Source organism: Epinephelus lanceolatus, chromosome 12 (assembly GCF_041903045.1).
Source record: "Epinephelus lanceolatus isolate andai-2023 chromosome 12, ASM4190304v1, whole genome shotgun sequence".
In the NCBI taxonomy this organism is placed as follows: Eukaryota; Metazoa; Chordata; class Actinopteri; order Perciformes; family Serranidae; genus Epinephelus; species Epinephelus lanceolatus.
The window spans coordinates 23064271-23082704 of NC_135745.1; the positions used below are offsets into that span (position 1 = coordinate 23064271).

General features: G+C 40.7%; 1 protein-coding gene across 1 annotated transcript in view; it reads left to right on the forward strand.

The window, feature by feature from the left end:
- The window catches only part of LOC117272115 (sodium channel protein type 2 subunit alpha-like), an 81912-nt gene that overhangs the window by 23599 nt on the left and 39879 nt on the right, over window positions 1–18434 (forward strand). Inside the window, exons 9-16 of the mRNA XM_033650869.2 lie at window positions 7864–8005; window positions 9850–10047; window positions 10133–10321; window positions 10412–10783; window positions 10897–11026; window positions 13041–13279; window positions 15468–15641; window positions 17728–18084. Coding sequence (XP_033506760.2) covers window positions 7864–8005; window positions 9850–10047; window positions 10133–10321; window positions 10412–10783; window positions 10897–11026; window positions 13041–13279; window positions 15468–15641; window positions 17728–18084 — 1801 coding nt within the window. The remainder of the gene's footprint in view (window positions 1–7863; window positions 8006–9849; window positions 10048–10132; window positions 10322–10411; window positions 10784–10896; window positions 11027–13040; window positions 13280–15467; window positions 15642–17727; window positions 18085–18434) is intronic.

Consider the following 18434-nt stretch of genomic DNA (forward strand, 5'->3'; position numbering starts at 1 on the left):
ATCAAAGGCGCAGTGTGAAACCATCCAAATATTGCTACTCAGCCTACGCACTGAATAATCCTATAAATCCAAATGCTTTTGAAACAAGCACAACAGGATGACTCTGCCCATGCCAGGCCCAGTTCAAGGGTTATAGTGAACTAAATACCCATCTGTGTGAATCTGAAATCCTGCAGCCTCGACAAATGGCTTCCATTAGGTGCTCTTGTTAATGATACAAGATAATGGATGATAGCAAATAACAAAAACTGGGGATGATATTAAGCTTCAACAGTGAAGTGCTTCTGTACTGAAACTTTCTATATCTTGATACAGTTATGGTACCCTTAAAATAATTAATTATACACCCATTTTAGTTAGTTGGTTATTTAATTGACACAAACTAATACCAGTACTGCAAGACGTGCATGTAGCAGGACAAAAATTCTTCTATCAGTGTCCATGAAGAGTGAGCTCAGTTCAGTGGAGTCACGTCTCAGTGATATCCTGTGTTAGAGGGCACACATTTCTTCATTTTGTATACCAGTCTTACAGCAACACACATATTGATCGGGGGGTGTACGGCTCCACCTCCCCATTTCCATTCACAGTCTCTGAGAAGACAATTGGAACAGTGTAAAAGTTATTGTCAGATGGTCTTCAGTGTAGGGTGTATTGCTGGTGAAAAGTTTGTGGACAGATCAGGGTTGATGGTTTGGTAGGTCTTGTGTCTTGTTCCGTCTTTAGATCTTAATTTTTCAATTATCTTTCTACGGTCACTCAATATGATCTTGTTCCTCCATTATCTCAGACAAGTATGAGTTCATGACTTGATTCTCTTTTCTCCTCATTTCTAGAACATGCCACAGGGTTCACCCTTGAGGTTCTTGAAAAATACAGAAAAACTGTTTCCATTTGGACAAATAATTATAATAATAACTTTATTTTTTTGATTAGGCAAAAATATTTAGGTAATTTACTGCAAGCAATCAAAATATTATAGATAAACACACAGATATAGGCACATTGATATAAATATGTTGATTGAATGCAACAACTTTGATGGCTGATTTATTGTTAAAATCATTTTTCAAGCAAAAATGTTCAACGTTCACTTGTTCCAGTTTCTCCAGTTTAGTGTTAAAGGGTAACTTTTGTGTGTGGGGGTTGTTTTTTTTTACCTCTATGTTCCACATTTTTCTGTCTAATAAGACTTTGTGAAATCGTTCCAGTGTTGAGCAAGACTGCTGCAGCCAGCAGTGGCAAAACATGCTGCAATGTAACATTAATGGGCAACAGTGCACCATCAATTTATGTCCAATAAAAGTGTTTGTTTTTGCCACTGACAGGCTCAGGTTGTTACTCCAAGTGTCTGACAACATTATGGAAAGGATCCCTTCAGAGATAGACATTTTGGTAAAGATAGACCCTTTTTGTTTAACCAGAAACAGTCCCTAAATTGCAATTGTGAATCCACCAGACTCACCAGATTTTAGCGTGTATAGAGGCAGCATATTTTCACATCTAACTGGGTGAATTAAGGGTTTGTTTCAAACAAACCAAGTTGGCGAGTGTTGAAACAGTGGTAAGATGAACCACGATGGCTTTTGTGAGTTTTATTTTGTTACTGTTGACTTTTAATAAAGTGTGTTTAATGATGATAAAATTACTTATTATTTTAATGGAATCTGGTATGTTTGATGATGGCAATTTTGAGACTGTTTCTGGTTAAACAAAAAGGATCTTACACTTAAACTGTAGGGATCCTTTCCATAATGTTGTCAGACATTTCAAACAATAATCTGAGCCTATCAGTGACAAAAACATCACCTTTTAGTGGATATTTACGGTGTGCAGATGGCCTGAGTTGTCACATTGCAGCCTGTTTTGCTGCTACTAGCTGCAGCCCTCTTGCTCAATACTGGACCAATTTCAAAGACACATAAACATAAGAACATATGATCAGCATTGAAAAATAACCAGCTTCCCTTTAACTGATAACTGACATGTTCGTGCATCATTTGATGCTCATACTCAAGAGACTGAGATGGTTAAAGTGCAAAATAGAAAGTCTGAATAAAAATGACTTCTCCCAGCCCAGTTTTATTTGTACTGCACATTTTGGCAACAAGTCAAAGTGCCTCACATTAAACAGACAAAAGAACATTTAAATACAATTAAAAATGCCATTAAAGAGCCAAGAGAATGGAATGGAGTCAGCAGCAAACAGAAAAGTCTTCAGCCTTGGTTTAAAAGAACGTAGAGTTGTAGACTTTCACAGCGCCGTAGCTCTGCTCTCCACCAATATGCAGGTCAAAGAAAATTATAAAAGATAGTCTCTTCTGTTCAAATGTATTATTTGCTTTTCATGATGAGACCCTGGACTCCTTTTAATGAGAGATTTAATGTGTGTATAAGACTTTTTTTGCATGAAGCTAATATTGATATTAATACAATATTTTAGACAAAGTATAGACACAATGTAGTTACACATTTTTTATTGGCATCAGCGTTCAGCCGACCCTTTAGCTTTAATCTCACTCTGTAACCTCTCCTCCAAAAACACAGGAGCTTAGTCTCCCAAGAAGTAAAATCTGATTCAGTAATTTGTGATCAAGTCAGAGCGAAAAGAGGATACATTTGAGGGCATTCGGAGGGAAATGACATCATTAAACTCCTATAAATAGTAGGTCAGTAAGATCAGACTAGCACCAATATGATCTGTCCAGCTGTCCCAGAGTTTACCTACAAGTAACGGCGATTGGACTGTTTTTAGATTTGTTGTTGGTGTTCCTGCCATTTGTGGAGCTCTAATGGTGCACTACTGACACCCGGACTCGGTTTTAATCTTTTTTCTGTGTCTAATGGGAGTGTTAATGGCTCTTAAGACAATAAAAGAAACAGGAGCATTAGTCGTTTTGTTTTATTCTTTAAAGTTTTTGCTGCGTCAGCACCAAGAATGTGGTGTTTGTTGCATTTGTCGTGTCTTCGCAGCTTGATTTTAAATTAAAAACAGAATGACCCAGGCCCACGACACTCGTGACACGTTATAAGTTAAAGTTACCGTGTCTGTGTTGGCAAAATCATCGGCAGCCTTTTGCCTCGTGTGACATTTTAGATGGAACTTTCTGAGGCTGCCTGTGGAGACGGGCAAGATATTAAGCAGGTCAGGATGGAGGACGTAAAACATAGAGGATGCTTAATCTTTTGAGTGTATTCCAACAAGTAATCCCTGAGTAGATTTCCAAATTAAAGCTTTGGATACGTTATGATGACACACACACACACACACGCACACACACAGACACACACACACATATGCACACACACACACAAGCAGGCAGGCATGCACACACACACACACACACACACACACATATTCAACTGATATTTTCAGCCGAGATGGTTAACAAGTTTGTGATAAATGATTTGCTGTTTCTCATCGCGGCGCCCACTGTAGCGTTCAGGCAAACGCTTATCCCCTCACATCTTCAAGCCACTGTGCATCAAGGATTATGACTTTCGCCCTTGACCGGGCTCATGTGGGCATGGAAACCCACCGCCTCAGCCCCGCCCACCGTAGAGGGAAAACACTTTGCACCGATTGACAGATGTTCCTCTGCTGCTCTGTCACACCAACTGCATGACACTGACGGTTCACTCATAAATAATGCAAACATGTTAGCAGAGCTGTCACAGAGCACTAACACACACTGGACTCTGTCGCTTTGGTGACATGAGATGACTCTTAGACCTTTATGAAAGTTTAAAGGACCATACCATAGTATTTCACAAGGGTTTGCTCCTTCACTACAGCAGTGAGGACTGTGGATTTCTATCAGGTGAAACTTCTCCCGGTTAGAATTTCTCAGTGGTCATTGTTCAGGAGGTTTTCACCAGGGGCTGAATTATCCACAGAGGTCTCTTCTTCTCCAAAACAAATGGATCAGGTGATTTAAACACTGAATTATCCAGTTTCATGAAGGATATATCCAGGATGTCAAACTGACTCAGCAGCAACAACAGGTTAAAAAGACAAAGACAGTTAGAAGCTAAAGCCGAACTATAGGCTACAGATCACAGTGTAAAAGTGAACCACCACATCACTGCTGATCGCCACAGAAGACAATGAATATAAAGGGAAACTTTGCTGATACTGAACCAGCTGTGTGGCATCGCAGTGTGTGCAGATGAACGGTGTTTGGCTTCACCCCCATGCCGCTGCCAGCACCTGGACCTCTGCTGCCGGACGGGCAGGGCTCTCCAGGGGAAGTCAAACAGCTTTCATCTGCACACACTGCGATGACACACAGCTGGTTGAATATCAGCAAAGTTTCCCTGCTTCCCTTCACTGGTTCCTGTACAGCAGGGTCGGTCTTTGTTTCACTGTTATAATCATTAAAAAGCAAAAGCAGCATGTGTATACATTCAGTAGGCTATATCTTCAGTAGCTAGCTAGCTAACCCTACACTTTTCAGGGTTTGATTTTAGTTTTGGAACAGGGAAGAAACGTATATCTTTTTCCAACCTCTCCAGGTAACGAGTATCATTAATACACGACGTGCCCCAGACATTACATTTAGCTTGATGCTACGTTATGATTGGCCAGTCTGTGTCCCAGGGCGGGACTTAGTGAAGGGTCAATTATCCACAGAGGTCTCTTCCTCTCCATAACAAATGAACCACAGTTTGCCATGATGACACACACCATACCAGCCCTGCTGTTGCAGCTCTTAACAACACATCCACAAATCTGGAAACTAAAAAACTGCCTAAATCAAAGCTCTGAAATCTAATTAATACCTCTCACCCCTGAGTAATACACTGTAGGATGTCCAGCCTCTTCCTAATGAGTACAAAATAATACACAGAAAAAGAAGAACACTGGCATGACTACATGTTGTGCCCTCCCCTGAGCAAACCACCGTCAGTGCCTCATGCTGGCTGTGGATGTAATCTGCGAGGAGGCAGATCAGCTCCCACAGCGAGGGCATGTGTGTAGCAGCCCTCCTTAACTCTGGATAAACCCATGCAAGAGCAGTCTCTAGGGCAGTTACTATAGAAACCTCAGGGGCATTAGCCTGACGAGCGCCTTGTTTTTACATCAGTATCTAATTACAAGAGAACTCTCACATTCATATAGTTGTTCGAGTGACCGTAGTATGAGAAAGAAGATGAGCAACCACAGCATTAGATGTAGTAGTCTGTTTGTGTGCATTGCGTGTAAGGCAGTCAAACTTAAGCAATGAACCTTCACTTAGTATTAAAAGTTCTTGACATTCAACAGCTGCTCAGACCAGTTTTTATTCAGAAAATTAAAGATTAACTGTAGTATTTCTCAACCTGGACCCAATTTCCTGAGTGACAAATGGGAACAGTTGTTTTTGAAACTGGGTGGCGGGTGGTTGTTGGACCCATCCACCACCCCTTCCGCCAACCCTACTCGGACTTCTGTCGCCTTAACTTTTGTTCTTGTCCCGCCACATTTCCCTCTGACGCTGCCAGGCACTGTTAAACAATAACAGTGCCCGGCTGCATATTATGCCGACATGAAAGGACGGCTATATTCGTCTGTGTCTGACGCCAGAAGTCACTGACTAAGCGTTGGATTTCAACGACTTCGGAGTGAGACTGGGTTGCTTTGGCATGTATAGAGCTAGCATACTTTCACATCTAACTGGGTGAATTAAAAGATAATTTCTACTAGGGCTGTCAAGCAATTAAAAAAAATAATCTATTGAATTACATGCTCTGTGGTTAATTAATCTAAATTAATTGCAAACATCAATTTTTGCAGTATTTTTAAAAAAAAATTCAATTCAAATTAATTTTGGCAGCTGTGTCACAGCAAAGCTGCTGGCCTTCAATGACGCACCGGGTAAAAGGGCACAGCATAACGCGATTTATCAGTGTTAATTTTTTTAACACGTTATTTTTTGCTGTTACTAATTAATCAAAATTAACGCGTTATTTTGACAGCCCTAATTTCTACCAAATCTGGTGGGTTTTGATGATAGCAATTTCTGGGCTGTTTTTGGTGCAACAAAATAATCTTACACTGAACAAGAAGGTCTATCTCTGTAGGAATCCTTTCCATAATGTTTTCTGACACTTTGAAACTTAGAATAACAATCTGAGTAAAAACAAGCACAAACAGTGGACGTAAATGGTGTGCAAATGGTGTGCAAATGCCCCTGAGTGGTTACATTGCAGCCTGTTTTCCTGCTACTGGCTGCAGTGCTCTCGCTCAGTATTGGACCAGTTTTAAAAACTGTTGTTCCCATTAGTCACTTAGACATAAAACATGGGAAAATAGGGTCCAGGTTAAAAAGATATACCAAAGTTATCCTTTAAAGTGGACATGACATTTTGCACAAATGGTAGATTAGTGATTAGAATAGGATGTGCTGAACAAGAGCACGTCACTTGGTATTAACTTGAATATTTGAAGTATTTTGACTGTACTCTTTTCCCCACACTTTATTGGCCTTTTTGAGTAGCTTTTATTTTGGATTTATCTATTTATTAATTGAATAATTTTACTGCACTGTGAACTTCTTTTAGACATGAAACAGTATTTCATTTATGTTTCACAATAAAAATGCTTTGACATTTATTTTCAATTAGAAATATATATTTTTTCCTTTTATTTCTTATAGAACGATTCATACTTTCCATGCAGCCATTGTTCTCCATTAATTAGATTATAGTATGGAAATTAATAGAGTTGCAGTTTTCATTACCAACTAATCTGCAGATTATTTCCAGACTCACACGGTTTAAAACGTATCTATAACATAGAAAATGGCAACAGACTACTGACCAATTGTTGACCGACCATCAGTCCTTAACCTTAGAATTTCCAAATTTACAGAGAAGAAAAGCAGCACAATGTTTGGCCTTTTTGCTCGAAAGGTAACTGAAATAATTCACCTGTTGTAAAAATAGTTTCTCATTAATATTTCTCAATTAATCTACTCATCATTTCAGCTCTACACATAAAACATTCAGAGACTTAAACCTTGGTTAGATGAATCATCCAACAAAGTGAACATATCATTCATTCTTTTATGTTAAAGGCTGACAAAGTGTCCTTGAATACATCATTTTTTTCTAATTATTATTCCTGTTTATCTGTACCATGTGTTACGCTTTGAAAAGTGGTCGACTGCGATAAAACAACAGGGTACAGTTGAAATATGTCAAACCAAAATTGAGTGAAAGAGGCGCACAGATTGGTGGCAGGTTGAGCAGTGCGGCAGAGGGAAGGAACAGCCTGACAGGAAGATGTCGCTGGCCTCACGCAGCCTCCTCTGTCCTCACTGCTGGATATTAGTGAGCATTCCTGCTTAGCTGGCTGGTTGGTGACATCTACAGCTGTTGTCGCCCAGCTGTTTCCCAGCCATTACGAAATTATTCTGCACTCAGATTGACGTGGCAGTCCAGCTTGTTCTCAGCTGCCGGACTTAAATATTTGCTGTAATGTCACTATGCTGACAATGAAGATCAGAGATGGAGGGAGGCAGGGAGCTGGAAAAAATTTTTGAACTGCAATTTGATATCCATCTGGCTCAGCATAATCCCTTTTGCTGCAGTGCATTTTAGTGCTCCTCATGCCTGGAGCGAATTTCAAGTGCCCTGTTGAGTTGAAATAATGGTGTTGATAGCAGTGTATGTACTTACTGACTCATCCGCTTCTCTCCCCTGTGGAGTCAAAGGCCACGAGGCTACATGTAGATACTGGAGATGTTTTTAGCTCTGGTAAAGCAGGCCGCACGCTATCTGCCCCATGCTGCCATTGATTTAAATGTGCAAGCCTTTCTGTTATTATCAGTGTTGTCCCATAATCATCTGTCTTCATCCTTTCAACTGTTTGTTTTCCAGGAAGTGTCCAGATGGATTTGACTGCCTAAAAGTAGGGAGGAATCCAAACTATGGCTACACCAGTTTTGATACCTTCGGCTGGGCTTTTCTGGCCCTCTTCAGACTCATGACACAAGACTACTGGGAGAAACTGTTTCACCAGGTGCAGATTTTTTTTTTAATTTCCCAATATTCTGTGATGATATGCTGTGATTTTGAAATTTCTATAGACCCACAAATACAGTTTTACTCAATCAAATGTCAAATGATAATATTTAAAGGAACTCTCTTTTTGTTTACAACCTGTTTTCTTAGACTGGCCACAGTTTCTGTTGGTTATGATCAGTTTTTGGGCAGGAAGGCGTTACTAGTAACGTTATTACTGTACGTAGTAGTAATGTGTTAATTTATGTAATAATGTTACTCATCCTGTTGGGGGTCACAGGGGGGCTGGAGCCTATCCCAGCTGACACTGGGCGAGAGGCAGGGTGCACCCTGGACAGGTTGTCAGACTTTCACAGGGCTGACACATAAGTCCCGTTTCCACCAAACACTTTCAGTATGGTACCTTTGGAATCAAACATAACCCCTCAGACATGGTACCTAGACCCTAGTGTTTCCACTGCAAACCATACCCTTAAATGTGGGCGGGGTTGTTGTCACTCACTGCTCCGTCCAGCACTTGCTGTACTTCCTCCTTTATCAGTCTGCACCTCATTTATCGTCCCCAGAACAAGGTTGCACAGAACAAAATAAAACAGGCTGCAGTGAGTCTCTCTCCATGGGATATTTAAAAATAGCAGGTTTGTGCATTTAGTCCTTCTGAAGTAAGCTCAGAGGTTAAGTGTTGCCGTAGCTCACAGGAACTACACTCAGTGATGCTGTTTTTTTCTCTGAGGGAGGATTATAATAAATGCAGTTCACGTAATGCGGTCAAGATTAACATATATTTTTCAACGTTTGAAGATCCACTCATTACTAAAAGTGTATGTCATCCAAGAGAGACAATAAAACTAAAGTGATAGTCAAAGTTGTCACAGTGAAATTTAAGGTGTGCTGATGGATTCATCTTGTCACCTCATGCACTGAGTAACATTACAAGTTAACATTCCACCTTAAAAATCACCAGCAGTCGGCCCAGGGAATGAAGTTAGTTTTTTCTCAAACTCCAGCTGCTGCAGCAAAGCATCCTTTCATTTTATAGTTACAGTTTATTATATGTAAAACTCTCCACAGTATGAATTGTGGTTACATGAGCCATTCGCTACTGGCCAATCAACAGACTGCAGTGTTCAAAGCTCCATCTTTAGTACCAGATCTGGGTGCCCTGTACCCCAACAGAGGGGGTAACAAAAATGGGGACGGTACGGAATGGTTCCATTGGTATCATCCACAACTTTTTACAGTGGAAACGGGGAAAAAAGCGTATCTAACTGAACTGCTCAATGGTGACAGGGCTTTAGAGACAGAACCATTCACGCTCATATTCACACCTACGGCCAATTTAGAGTCACCAATTAACCTGACCCCGCCTCTCAGCCAGTGTCAGCTGAGATACACTCCAGCCCTCAAGTGGTTACGGAAAATGAATGAATGCATGTCTTTGGACTGTGGGAGGAAGCCATAGTAACCCACACTGACGCAGACAGAACATGCAAACTTGACACAGAAGGGCTCTCCCAGTCTGGGGTTCAAATCTCCCATCACCGGGTTTGAACCAGGAACCTTCTTGTTGATGGTGCTAACCACTAAAAACCACTAAAAAACAATCTGAATACAGACAGGAAGGTTTTTGTTGCCACTCGAAAAAGTATTTCCAATGTTTTTAAATACACAATGTCTGGAAATTTTAAGGTGTTGGACACTATAAACAATTGATTAGTGTCCTATTTAGCTGTAAAATGAGAACATTTGAGTCAAATGTTGTCCATAAGCGTACATTATGCCAATGTACAAAAACACGACTCTTAAACATGTGAATGACTGATTTCATATCTGCTCCCTCAGACGCTGCGCTCAGCAGGGAAGACCTACATGGTTTTCTTTGTGCTGGTAATCTTCCTAGGCTCATTCTACCTGGTCAACCTCATCCTGGCTGTGGTGGCCATGGCCTACGAGGAGCAGAATCAGGCGACCATCGCTGAGGCCTGGCAGAAGGAGAGGGAGTTTCAGCTGGCTATGGAGCACCTTCGCAGAGAGCAAAGAGTGGGTGCAACGTAGATTTTCATATTTTTAATTGAAGTCAAGCAAAAAATTGTCTCCTGTAACATCATTTCTTTTTTGTGTGAAGTTGGCAGTAAAAAGGCAACAAGCGCAGGATACAGACTCAGTGTTGTCCCCGGAGTTGTCTCCATTCTGTCTGAAGACAGGCAGCATACGTCGAAGCAGCAGCAGAAGGAGAAGATCGCACAGGACGTTGTCGGAGGAAACAGCAGAGGAAGCTGCTGAAGAGAAGTTTGACCCACTGGATGAACCAATGGTACATCACCCAACATTCACACTGTCCGCCCAGTCTTTGATGTTCTTATGAAAAGCCACAGGAGCTAATGTGTCCTCTGTGTCTCTGTAGCCTCCTCTGTCTCCCCTCCCGGTCCACCCTCTGCTGGCCACGCTCTCCTCTCACCCCCTGAGCACCAGGAGAGGAAGCCAGGTCAGCATCTTCAGTGCTTTCCGGGCACGGAACAACTCAGAGGCTGATTTTGGGGACGACGAGTTCAGCTTTCATGGGGACGCCATCAGGAGTCGCACCAGTTCCACAGCAACGCCCTGGAAGAGGAGGACAGGCAGTGTACGGAGCCACTGCTCCCAAATCTTCACCCCCAGCCTCAACGTCAATGGCAGACTTAACATCTCCCTGGACCACAATGGAGTCACCACTCTGGGCCTGCACACTCCCACCTCCATGCCTGCCTACAGCATGGAGAGGATCAGGGAAGACGCTGTGAGTGATGGGTGTGATCAAAGAATCCTTTAACAGTGAAGCAGGTCTCAATTCGTTGCTAAAAGGGGAGCAAAATCATGTATTTCTTTTTTGGGTGTATCTTTGTCTACCAGAAGCCCACCGCTGAAGAGGAGACAGCACCCAGACATCTCCTCCAGCCTTCCCCGACGGTGACTGAGCCTCCTCCAGTGCAAAGGAAAAGAGGGCTGAGCTCTGTCAGCTTCCTCAGCGATGCCATGGGTGGTGAGTCCTTTTAGATATTAAAGAAATAGTTTGATTTTTTGGAAAATACACTTATTTGCTTTTTTGCTGAGAGTTAGATGAGAAGATCCAGTGTCACATTTTGGCAGCTATTTTTGATGTAGTGTTAGTTTTTAGACAACATGCTGGTCATTGTAGTCATTCTTATGCCTCGTAGTTTGAGCCCAAAAAGTCATTATATTTGAGTCAAAATATTTTCTCTTTGTAAATTTATTAGTGCTAACAGGTGACGTTGCTCTGGTGTGAGAAACATCCTGGCGCAGACTATTCACTGGCCTTTACCAGCCACTTGGAGCACTGATCTCATACCACTCATACGGCATTAGAAAATAATTGCAAGCACTGCCGTTCTCAGCTTCCTAGTTTAAAACATTTTCTAATGTTTCATGAAATAATTTTTCACTCAGTTTTCTTGTCTCATTGTGAATGTCTGATAGCCCACCACTAACATTTGTTACATCTTGTCTCATCAATGAAAACAAAATATACATTTTGCCAAAGTTTTTATCATCAAAGATCTATTTTGTGCTTGTCAGTGTCCCTTTCGGAAAAAAAAAAAAGGCTGTTGACAAACATTTTTTGTCATAGTTTTTGTTAACAAAAGTCACACTGAGGAGGTCAATACTGTTCTTTGTCTGTACGATTTATATGAAGCTCTTACCAGACAACAAAACTGGGAACGGCTAGCCTGGCTCTGTCTAAAGGCATTAAATCAACCTCTTAAGTTAAATAAATCTTTTAAATTCTGTTTAATTGTTTGGAGTCTAAAATCAACACATTGTGGTTTTTACAAGGGGTTGTGTGCTAGACTATTTCTTGGTTGGCTTAATTTACTTCCTGGAGTCTTGCCGTCACCATAAACCCTTGTAAAAGTACAACTTGTCATTTTTTACACTGCCGTTTTTGTACTGTTTTTTAAGAAAAATGACTTAATGTGTGAACTTTAGGCGGTAGGTGGATTTTGTTACCTTTGGACGGGGTCACGCCAGCTGTTTGCCTCTGTTTCTAGTCTAATGCTAAGCTAAGCTAACCAGCTGCTGAGTGCAGTGTCATATTTACCTTAAAAACAATGTTACCTTTCTTCATGGATTTTTTTTTTAAACTGTAAATTGTATTTATTTATTTATTTATTTATTTATTTATTTATTATTAATTAATTAATATTTACTTAGAATTTTGTATTATTATTATTATTATTATTATTGTTATTATTATTATTATTATTTATATATATTTATATTAAATATTTCTATATTAATTTTATTTTATTTTTTTATTTTATTAAATCTTTTTTACTCAAGTTTTATCATCACTATTACCAAGGCTGTATTTATTTTATTTTTATCTATTATTTTGTCTATTATTTCTGTATCTATTTATTATCATTATAATACTTGTTATTAATGTTGTTGTTATTATTATTATTATTATTATTATAATTCTTCTTCTTCTTCTTCTTCTTATTATTATTATTATTATTATTTTATTTATTAATTAAATTATTTATATAATTCATTTAAGTATTTTTTTTTACTTAATTTCTATCATCCTTATTACTATCTTTCCAACTCTCCAGGTATAGAGGTATTTACCTATGTATATTTTCTTGTCCAGAAATGAGCATTGAAACTTAAACACTGAACTACTGATTCATGTATGCCCTGAAAATTGAAATAAACAAAACTTCAAAAAAAAAAAAAAAAAAAAAAAAAACAGGAAAAAAAATCCTTACAGACACAGGAGTGGTATCGATCTTCTCAACCAACTCTCAGCCGGAAAGCAAATGAGTGAATTTTCCAAAATGACGAATTATTTCTTTAAAGATAATGCCCTTATCTTTAGAGACCTATGACAGATTGAAGCATCACACTCTGAGTTGTACATGCTGAGTCTTTCAGGTTGTGTCCACAAGTGTTAGAAAAAGGAAAAGCAAGCACAGGTTTGATTTTAAGAAGAGGCCTGCACATAAATAGTTCACCTTGATGTCTCCTTACAGAGCTGGAGGTGTCGAGGCAGAAGTGTCATCCCTGCTGGTACACATTCGCCAAGAAGTACCTGATATGGGACTGCTGCCCCTGGTGGCTGAAGATGAAGGAGTGGGTGAAGTTAATGGTGATGGATCCTTTCCTGGATCTGGGTATCACCATATGCATTGTGCTGAACACCCTCTTCATGGCCCTGGAGCACTACCCCATGACTGACGAGTTCAACACCATGCTTTCAGTGGGCAATCTGGTAAGGGGCTTTCAGTGATTCGGGTGGGCAGGTTTCCAACATTTAAGACACTTTAACCTGAGTGCTGTTGGGTCAGCAGTGGAGAGGACTGAAAGCTTCTCTGAGAAGACAGTAAAGAGGAAAGCATTCATTCAGATAATGTATTTCTATATCAGACAGCTGAGTTTTTTATAGCCGCTGCTGTGCTGGGCTTAAGGTCAAACAGGGCCGTGTTGATCCATTGTCAAAGGTTTTGCTTTAGACTATTTGCGATTATCCTTGGTAAGAGGGAGTATTTTTAGCAGGAGGGGGGACTGATTCCCTCATTTGTATTTTGCCATCTCCCTCTACTGGTAAATTCTAGACTCTGCTGGTGACTTCAGGTTTAAAACCCTACTTTAAAAAAGAAAAATGGAAGTAATACTTGATATTTTCTCTTGAACTACATGGACATTTGGGTCCTAAAACAGTCACAGTGCAGAAGTAGCCACTCTAGTGTTTTCTAGTTTTTCATTTTGACCTTTACCGTAACTTTTTTGTTATGGTTTTCTGTCTCATATATGATGCTACAATATCAGATGTTCATGTTAAATGTGGCCTCAGGCTTTAGAACATTCTGAATACTCTGCTTCCAACAAACTGACGTCAGCTTGTGAAGGAATTCTTTATATGGTTACCGGCTCTGGGCACGGTACTGCCAGTGATTACATTACATACACTGCTACATGTAGCCACATGTTAATGTCAGGGAATAATCTTGGTTGAGGATGTTGATCATTTCTTCTTTCTTTTTTGTTTAGAAGATTTTATGCGTGATTTTTAAAGGGAGAAAGTGCTCCTCGAGTCAGTCATTCCCCAGCTGCAAGGACACTGCTACATGTAGCTACATGCTAACATCAGGGAAACATGTAATCTTGGCTGCCGATGTTGATAATTTCTCCCTGATTTTGTATCATATTCCTACTGGAACATGTCTTGTGGTATTTAGAATACTATATTGGTGATTTTTGACAGGAGAAAGTGCTGATATGAGCGGTCATTCACTCAAGGTTAGTCAAGGACACTGCTACATACATGCTTATGTCAAGGAAACAATCTTCTTTGCTGAATTTGTTTATTTCTCCCTGATTTTGGATCATAGTTCTACTGGAACATGTCCAGTTGTGTTTAGAAGCTTTTTTTTTTTTTTTTTTAAAGATTATTTTTTGGGCTTTTGCATTTCATGTACAGGACAGAGTGAAATGGGGAGAGAGAGAGAGCGGGGGGTGACCTGCAGCAAATGGTTGCAAGCCGGAGTCGAACCTGCGACCGCTGCAGCGAGGCGTTGTCTCTGTACATGGGGCGCCGGCACTATCCACTACGCTACCGATGCCCCAAATTGTTTAGAAGCTTTTATGTGCAATTTCTTTATTGGAGAAAATGCCACTATACTCAGTCATTTCCCAGCTGCAACTTAACAGCTACATGTAGCTACATGCTTACATCAGGGATACATGGAATCTTGGTTGCCGATGTTGTAAATTTCTCCCTGATTTCAGATCAGATTCCTGATGGAACATGTATTGTGGTGTTTAGAATAGTATCTTGGTGATTTTTTAACAGGATAAAGTGCCCCTATGGTGATTTGTCTAGTTTGTTGTCAAGATGTTAAAGCCACTCTGTGGGTGTGCTCTGCAATAGAAAAGTGTTTGTGTTCAAGCACAATGTTGCACGCAATGGGAAACAGCATACCCTTACTTTCATGCAGAATTTGAGAGAATCGCCTTGCATGGTCTTTAGCAGTAACTTATGTTGGTATACGTGAGACATTCGTGTCACAGGTCTGCATCTTCACAACCAGACACAAGGAAGGGAGTTTGATGATGTTGATCGGTGAAACTCAAGGGAAACTACAATGTTTTGTGGTGCAGAGAAAATTGCAAGGTCCTGCTGCTGAAAACAAGGTTGATAAGAGCGGTGAGACTGAACCAAACAGTACTGTATATTTCTGGGCCATAAAATCAAAACAATGAGCTAAAAGACACTAAAATGCACATGGAGGGGAACTGCAGAGTTGGGTGTTGATAATTCTGTGGGTCACTACAAGCAACATATTCCACATTCCCCATAGTCCTTATCCATTGTTACAAATATGAGTAAGTGCAACAAGAAAAGCTTTTGTTACTTTTCCACCGGTTACTCTTTTTATGTCCCTTTGTGTCCGCTATAGGTTTTCACAGGGATCTTTACAGCTGAGATGGTGCTGAAGCTGATTGCCATGGACCCCTACTACTACTTCCAACAGGGCTGGAATATCTTTGATGGCGTCATTGTTTGCCTCAGTCTGATGGAGTTGGGTCTGTCTAATGTGGAGGGGCTGTCTGTCCTGCGATCTTTCAGACTGGTAAAACTCTCACTCGTACATTTTTTTAAAAAATGTGCCTTTTCATTATAACGTTTTGGCATTGTTTGCCTTTTTATTCTACCCTGGAAATCCAGAGTTCTCGCGAGAGCACAATTTGAATTTGCTCAGCGAGTCACTCTGGCAATCAGTAATGATGCTCATTACTAGGGATGCACCGAAATGAAAATTTGTGGCCAAAGCCGAATAAAATTAAATACCAAATACTGAATACCGTTGTTTAGTTTTTCATTAGTTTTTGCAGATGAACCCCCTCCAGATTAGTGTTGTCACGGTACCAAAATTGGGACCCACGGTACAATACCAGTGAAAATATCATGGTTCTGAGTAGTATCAGGATACCACAGCGAAAATGAGGCAGATGTGCCTTTTGTCATTTATAAAAAGATAAATCACTTTTCTATAATACATCAATGATATTTCAATGGAATAAATTACTTATTGACTTATTCATACTTCAAAAATGGCATCAATAAGTGATTAACATAGCGGGGATCAAAATAAAATAAATAAATAAATAAAATAAAAACCAACCAGCCACCCTCCTCCCCTGACAAGTAAAGAACAGTCCCTTGATAAGTCAAGAACAGTCCCTAAAGTGCGGTGAGGTTTGTGGACCGTTACCTGCCACAAAGAGAGAAATGTGAACGGCTCGTTTCTCCTCTGACACATCACATACCTGTGTGCTGCCACGGCTCGGCTGTCCAGGTACTTTTGGGCGGTCATGATGCCAAGAAGAGGATATTATTGGAGCCAGACTTCTCTGTCGCCGGTAAGCCTATGGCCGCTGTATTTGACAGGAATACATTCCTGTCTGTGTCTGTGACCCCTGTTCAACCCACAACCAGCGGGATTCGCCTTTTGTTTCTGCTGCTGGTTGAAATCTGTACTCGCACAGCGTGCTGAATGATTTATTTTGCTCGAACAAAACTATTTTTAGTCGCAAATGCGAGTGCAGTGACGGACGGAGTAAAATATCGCCACGCTGCCGACATTTTACTCCGTCCGTCACCGCACGCTGTTTGATTGCATTAACACACGCTGCTATTATTCGGCCTTGCTTTTCACTTATTCCACCAAATACTGAATGTGTGTTTTTTTGCAATATTCGGCCGAATATATTCAGTTACCGAATATTCGGTGCATCCCTACTCATTACCTATGCCCATGAAACCGAGCTGCACCAATCACATCGGTGTATCTGATATAGGCGGGCCAGAGGTGAGCTAAACAAATGACAACAGCGCTGCAACGATGAAGTCCAGAATCAGTCAGTAAACATTGCAAGATGGCTACGGATGAACACTAGTTGTTTGAAACGGTTTTGGCCGCTACAATGAACGAGTTAGACTTGGCTTTTTCTCTAAAAGAGGAACAGAAGACGGCACTCGAATCTTTCCTTTGCAAGAAGGACGTTTTTGCTGTTTTGCTGACCGGATATGGCAAGAGTCTAATCTACCAGTTAGCTCCGCTGGTAGCTAAGCGTATACGTCACCCTGTGTATTGTTCTGATTGGTCGTAGTGTTATCCAGTTGCGTGCAGTGATATTTACAAATGCATGCTTGGTGCCGCCCCTCGAGTTGGGCCATTTTCATTACTCATGGAATAAAAATAGCCTGGAAATCCAGACCCAAATCTAGAAAGATTTAGGGTCTGGATTTCCAGGCTATTTTTATTCCTTCTAAACATCTTATAATCCATCATCAAATTTAAAGTAACAGTGTGGAAGAATTAGGGGGATTTAGCGGCGTCTAGCGGTGAGGATTGCAGATTACAACCAGCTGAAACTTTGCCTGGTTAGAATTCATTCAGTGTTCATTGTTCAGGAGGTTTTTACTGTGAGCCAAAATATCCACAGAGATCTCTTCCTCTCCAAAACAAACAGCCCAGGTGATTAAAACAGGTAAAAACACTGAATGAAGCAGTTTCACATTACAAATCAGTGTTTTTCTGATGCTGTTAAGCACATCGGTGACGGGCAGCTTTCTCACCACACGCACAATCCTTTTATAAATTCCCCCAACAGTTTTTTTGGTAAAGATTCAGGATCATTTGTTCTCTTCCTCAGTTACGAGTCTTCAAGCTGGCAAAGTCCTGGCCCACTCTCAACACTCTCATCAAGATCATCGGCAACTCGGTGGGCGCCCTGGGAAACCTGACGCTGGTGTTGGCCATCATCGTCTTCATCTTCGCTGTGGTGGGCATGCAGCTGTTTGGCAAAAACTACCAGGACTGTGTGTGTAAGATCTCCATCGACTGTCAGCTGCCTCGCTGGCACATGAAGGACTTCTTCCACTCCTTCCTTATTGTGTTCCGCGTGCTGTGCGGCGAGTGGATCGAGACCATGTGGGATTGTATGGAAGTGGCCGGGCAGCCCCTCTGCATCCTGGTGTTCATGTTGGTCATGGTCATAGGAAACCTGGTGGTGAGTATTATATTGGATTAAATTAGTATTAAACAGTTGCCAGTGGTGTGTGTGTTCATGCGTGTACACCTTATAACTAGTAACCAGCGTGCGTTAGGGCCTGTCACAATAATGTGCCCTGGGGCTCATCGTAACTACCTTACACCACTGCTCTGTGCACATCCCATAACTAAAATCTACAATGAATTGTGAAGATTTATCATTATTATGTAAAATATCTCAATAATCCCAAGAAGGTAATCTATAAAATATATATTCACAAAAATAAATCTTACTTTACATTAACAGGTACTGACTCTGAAGCCAATCCTCTGTGTCAGAGACGTCCATTATTGTAAAGAAACATCAGG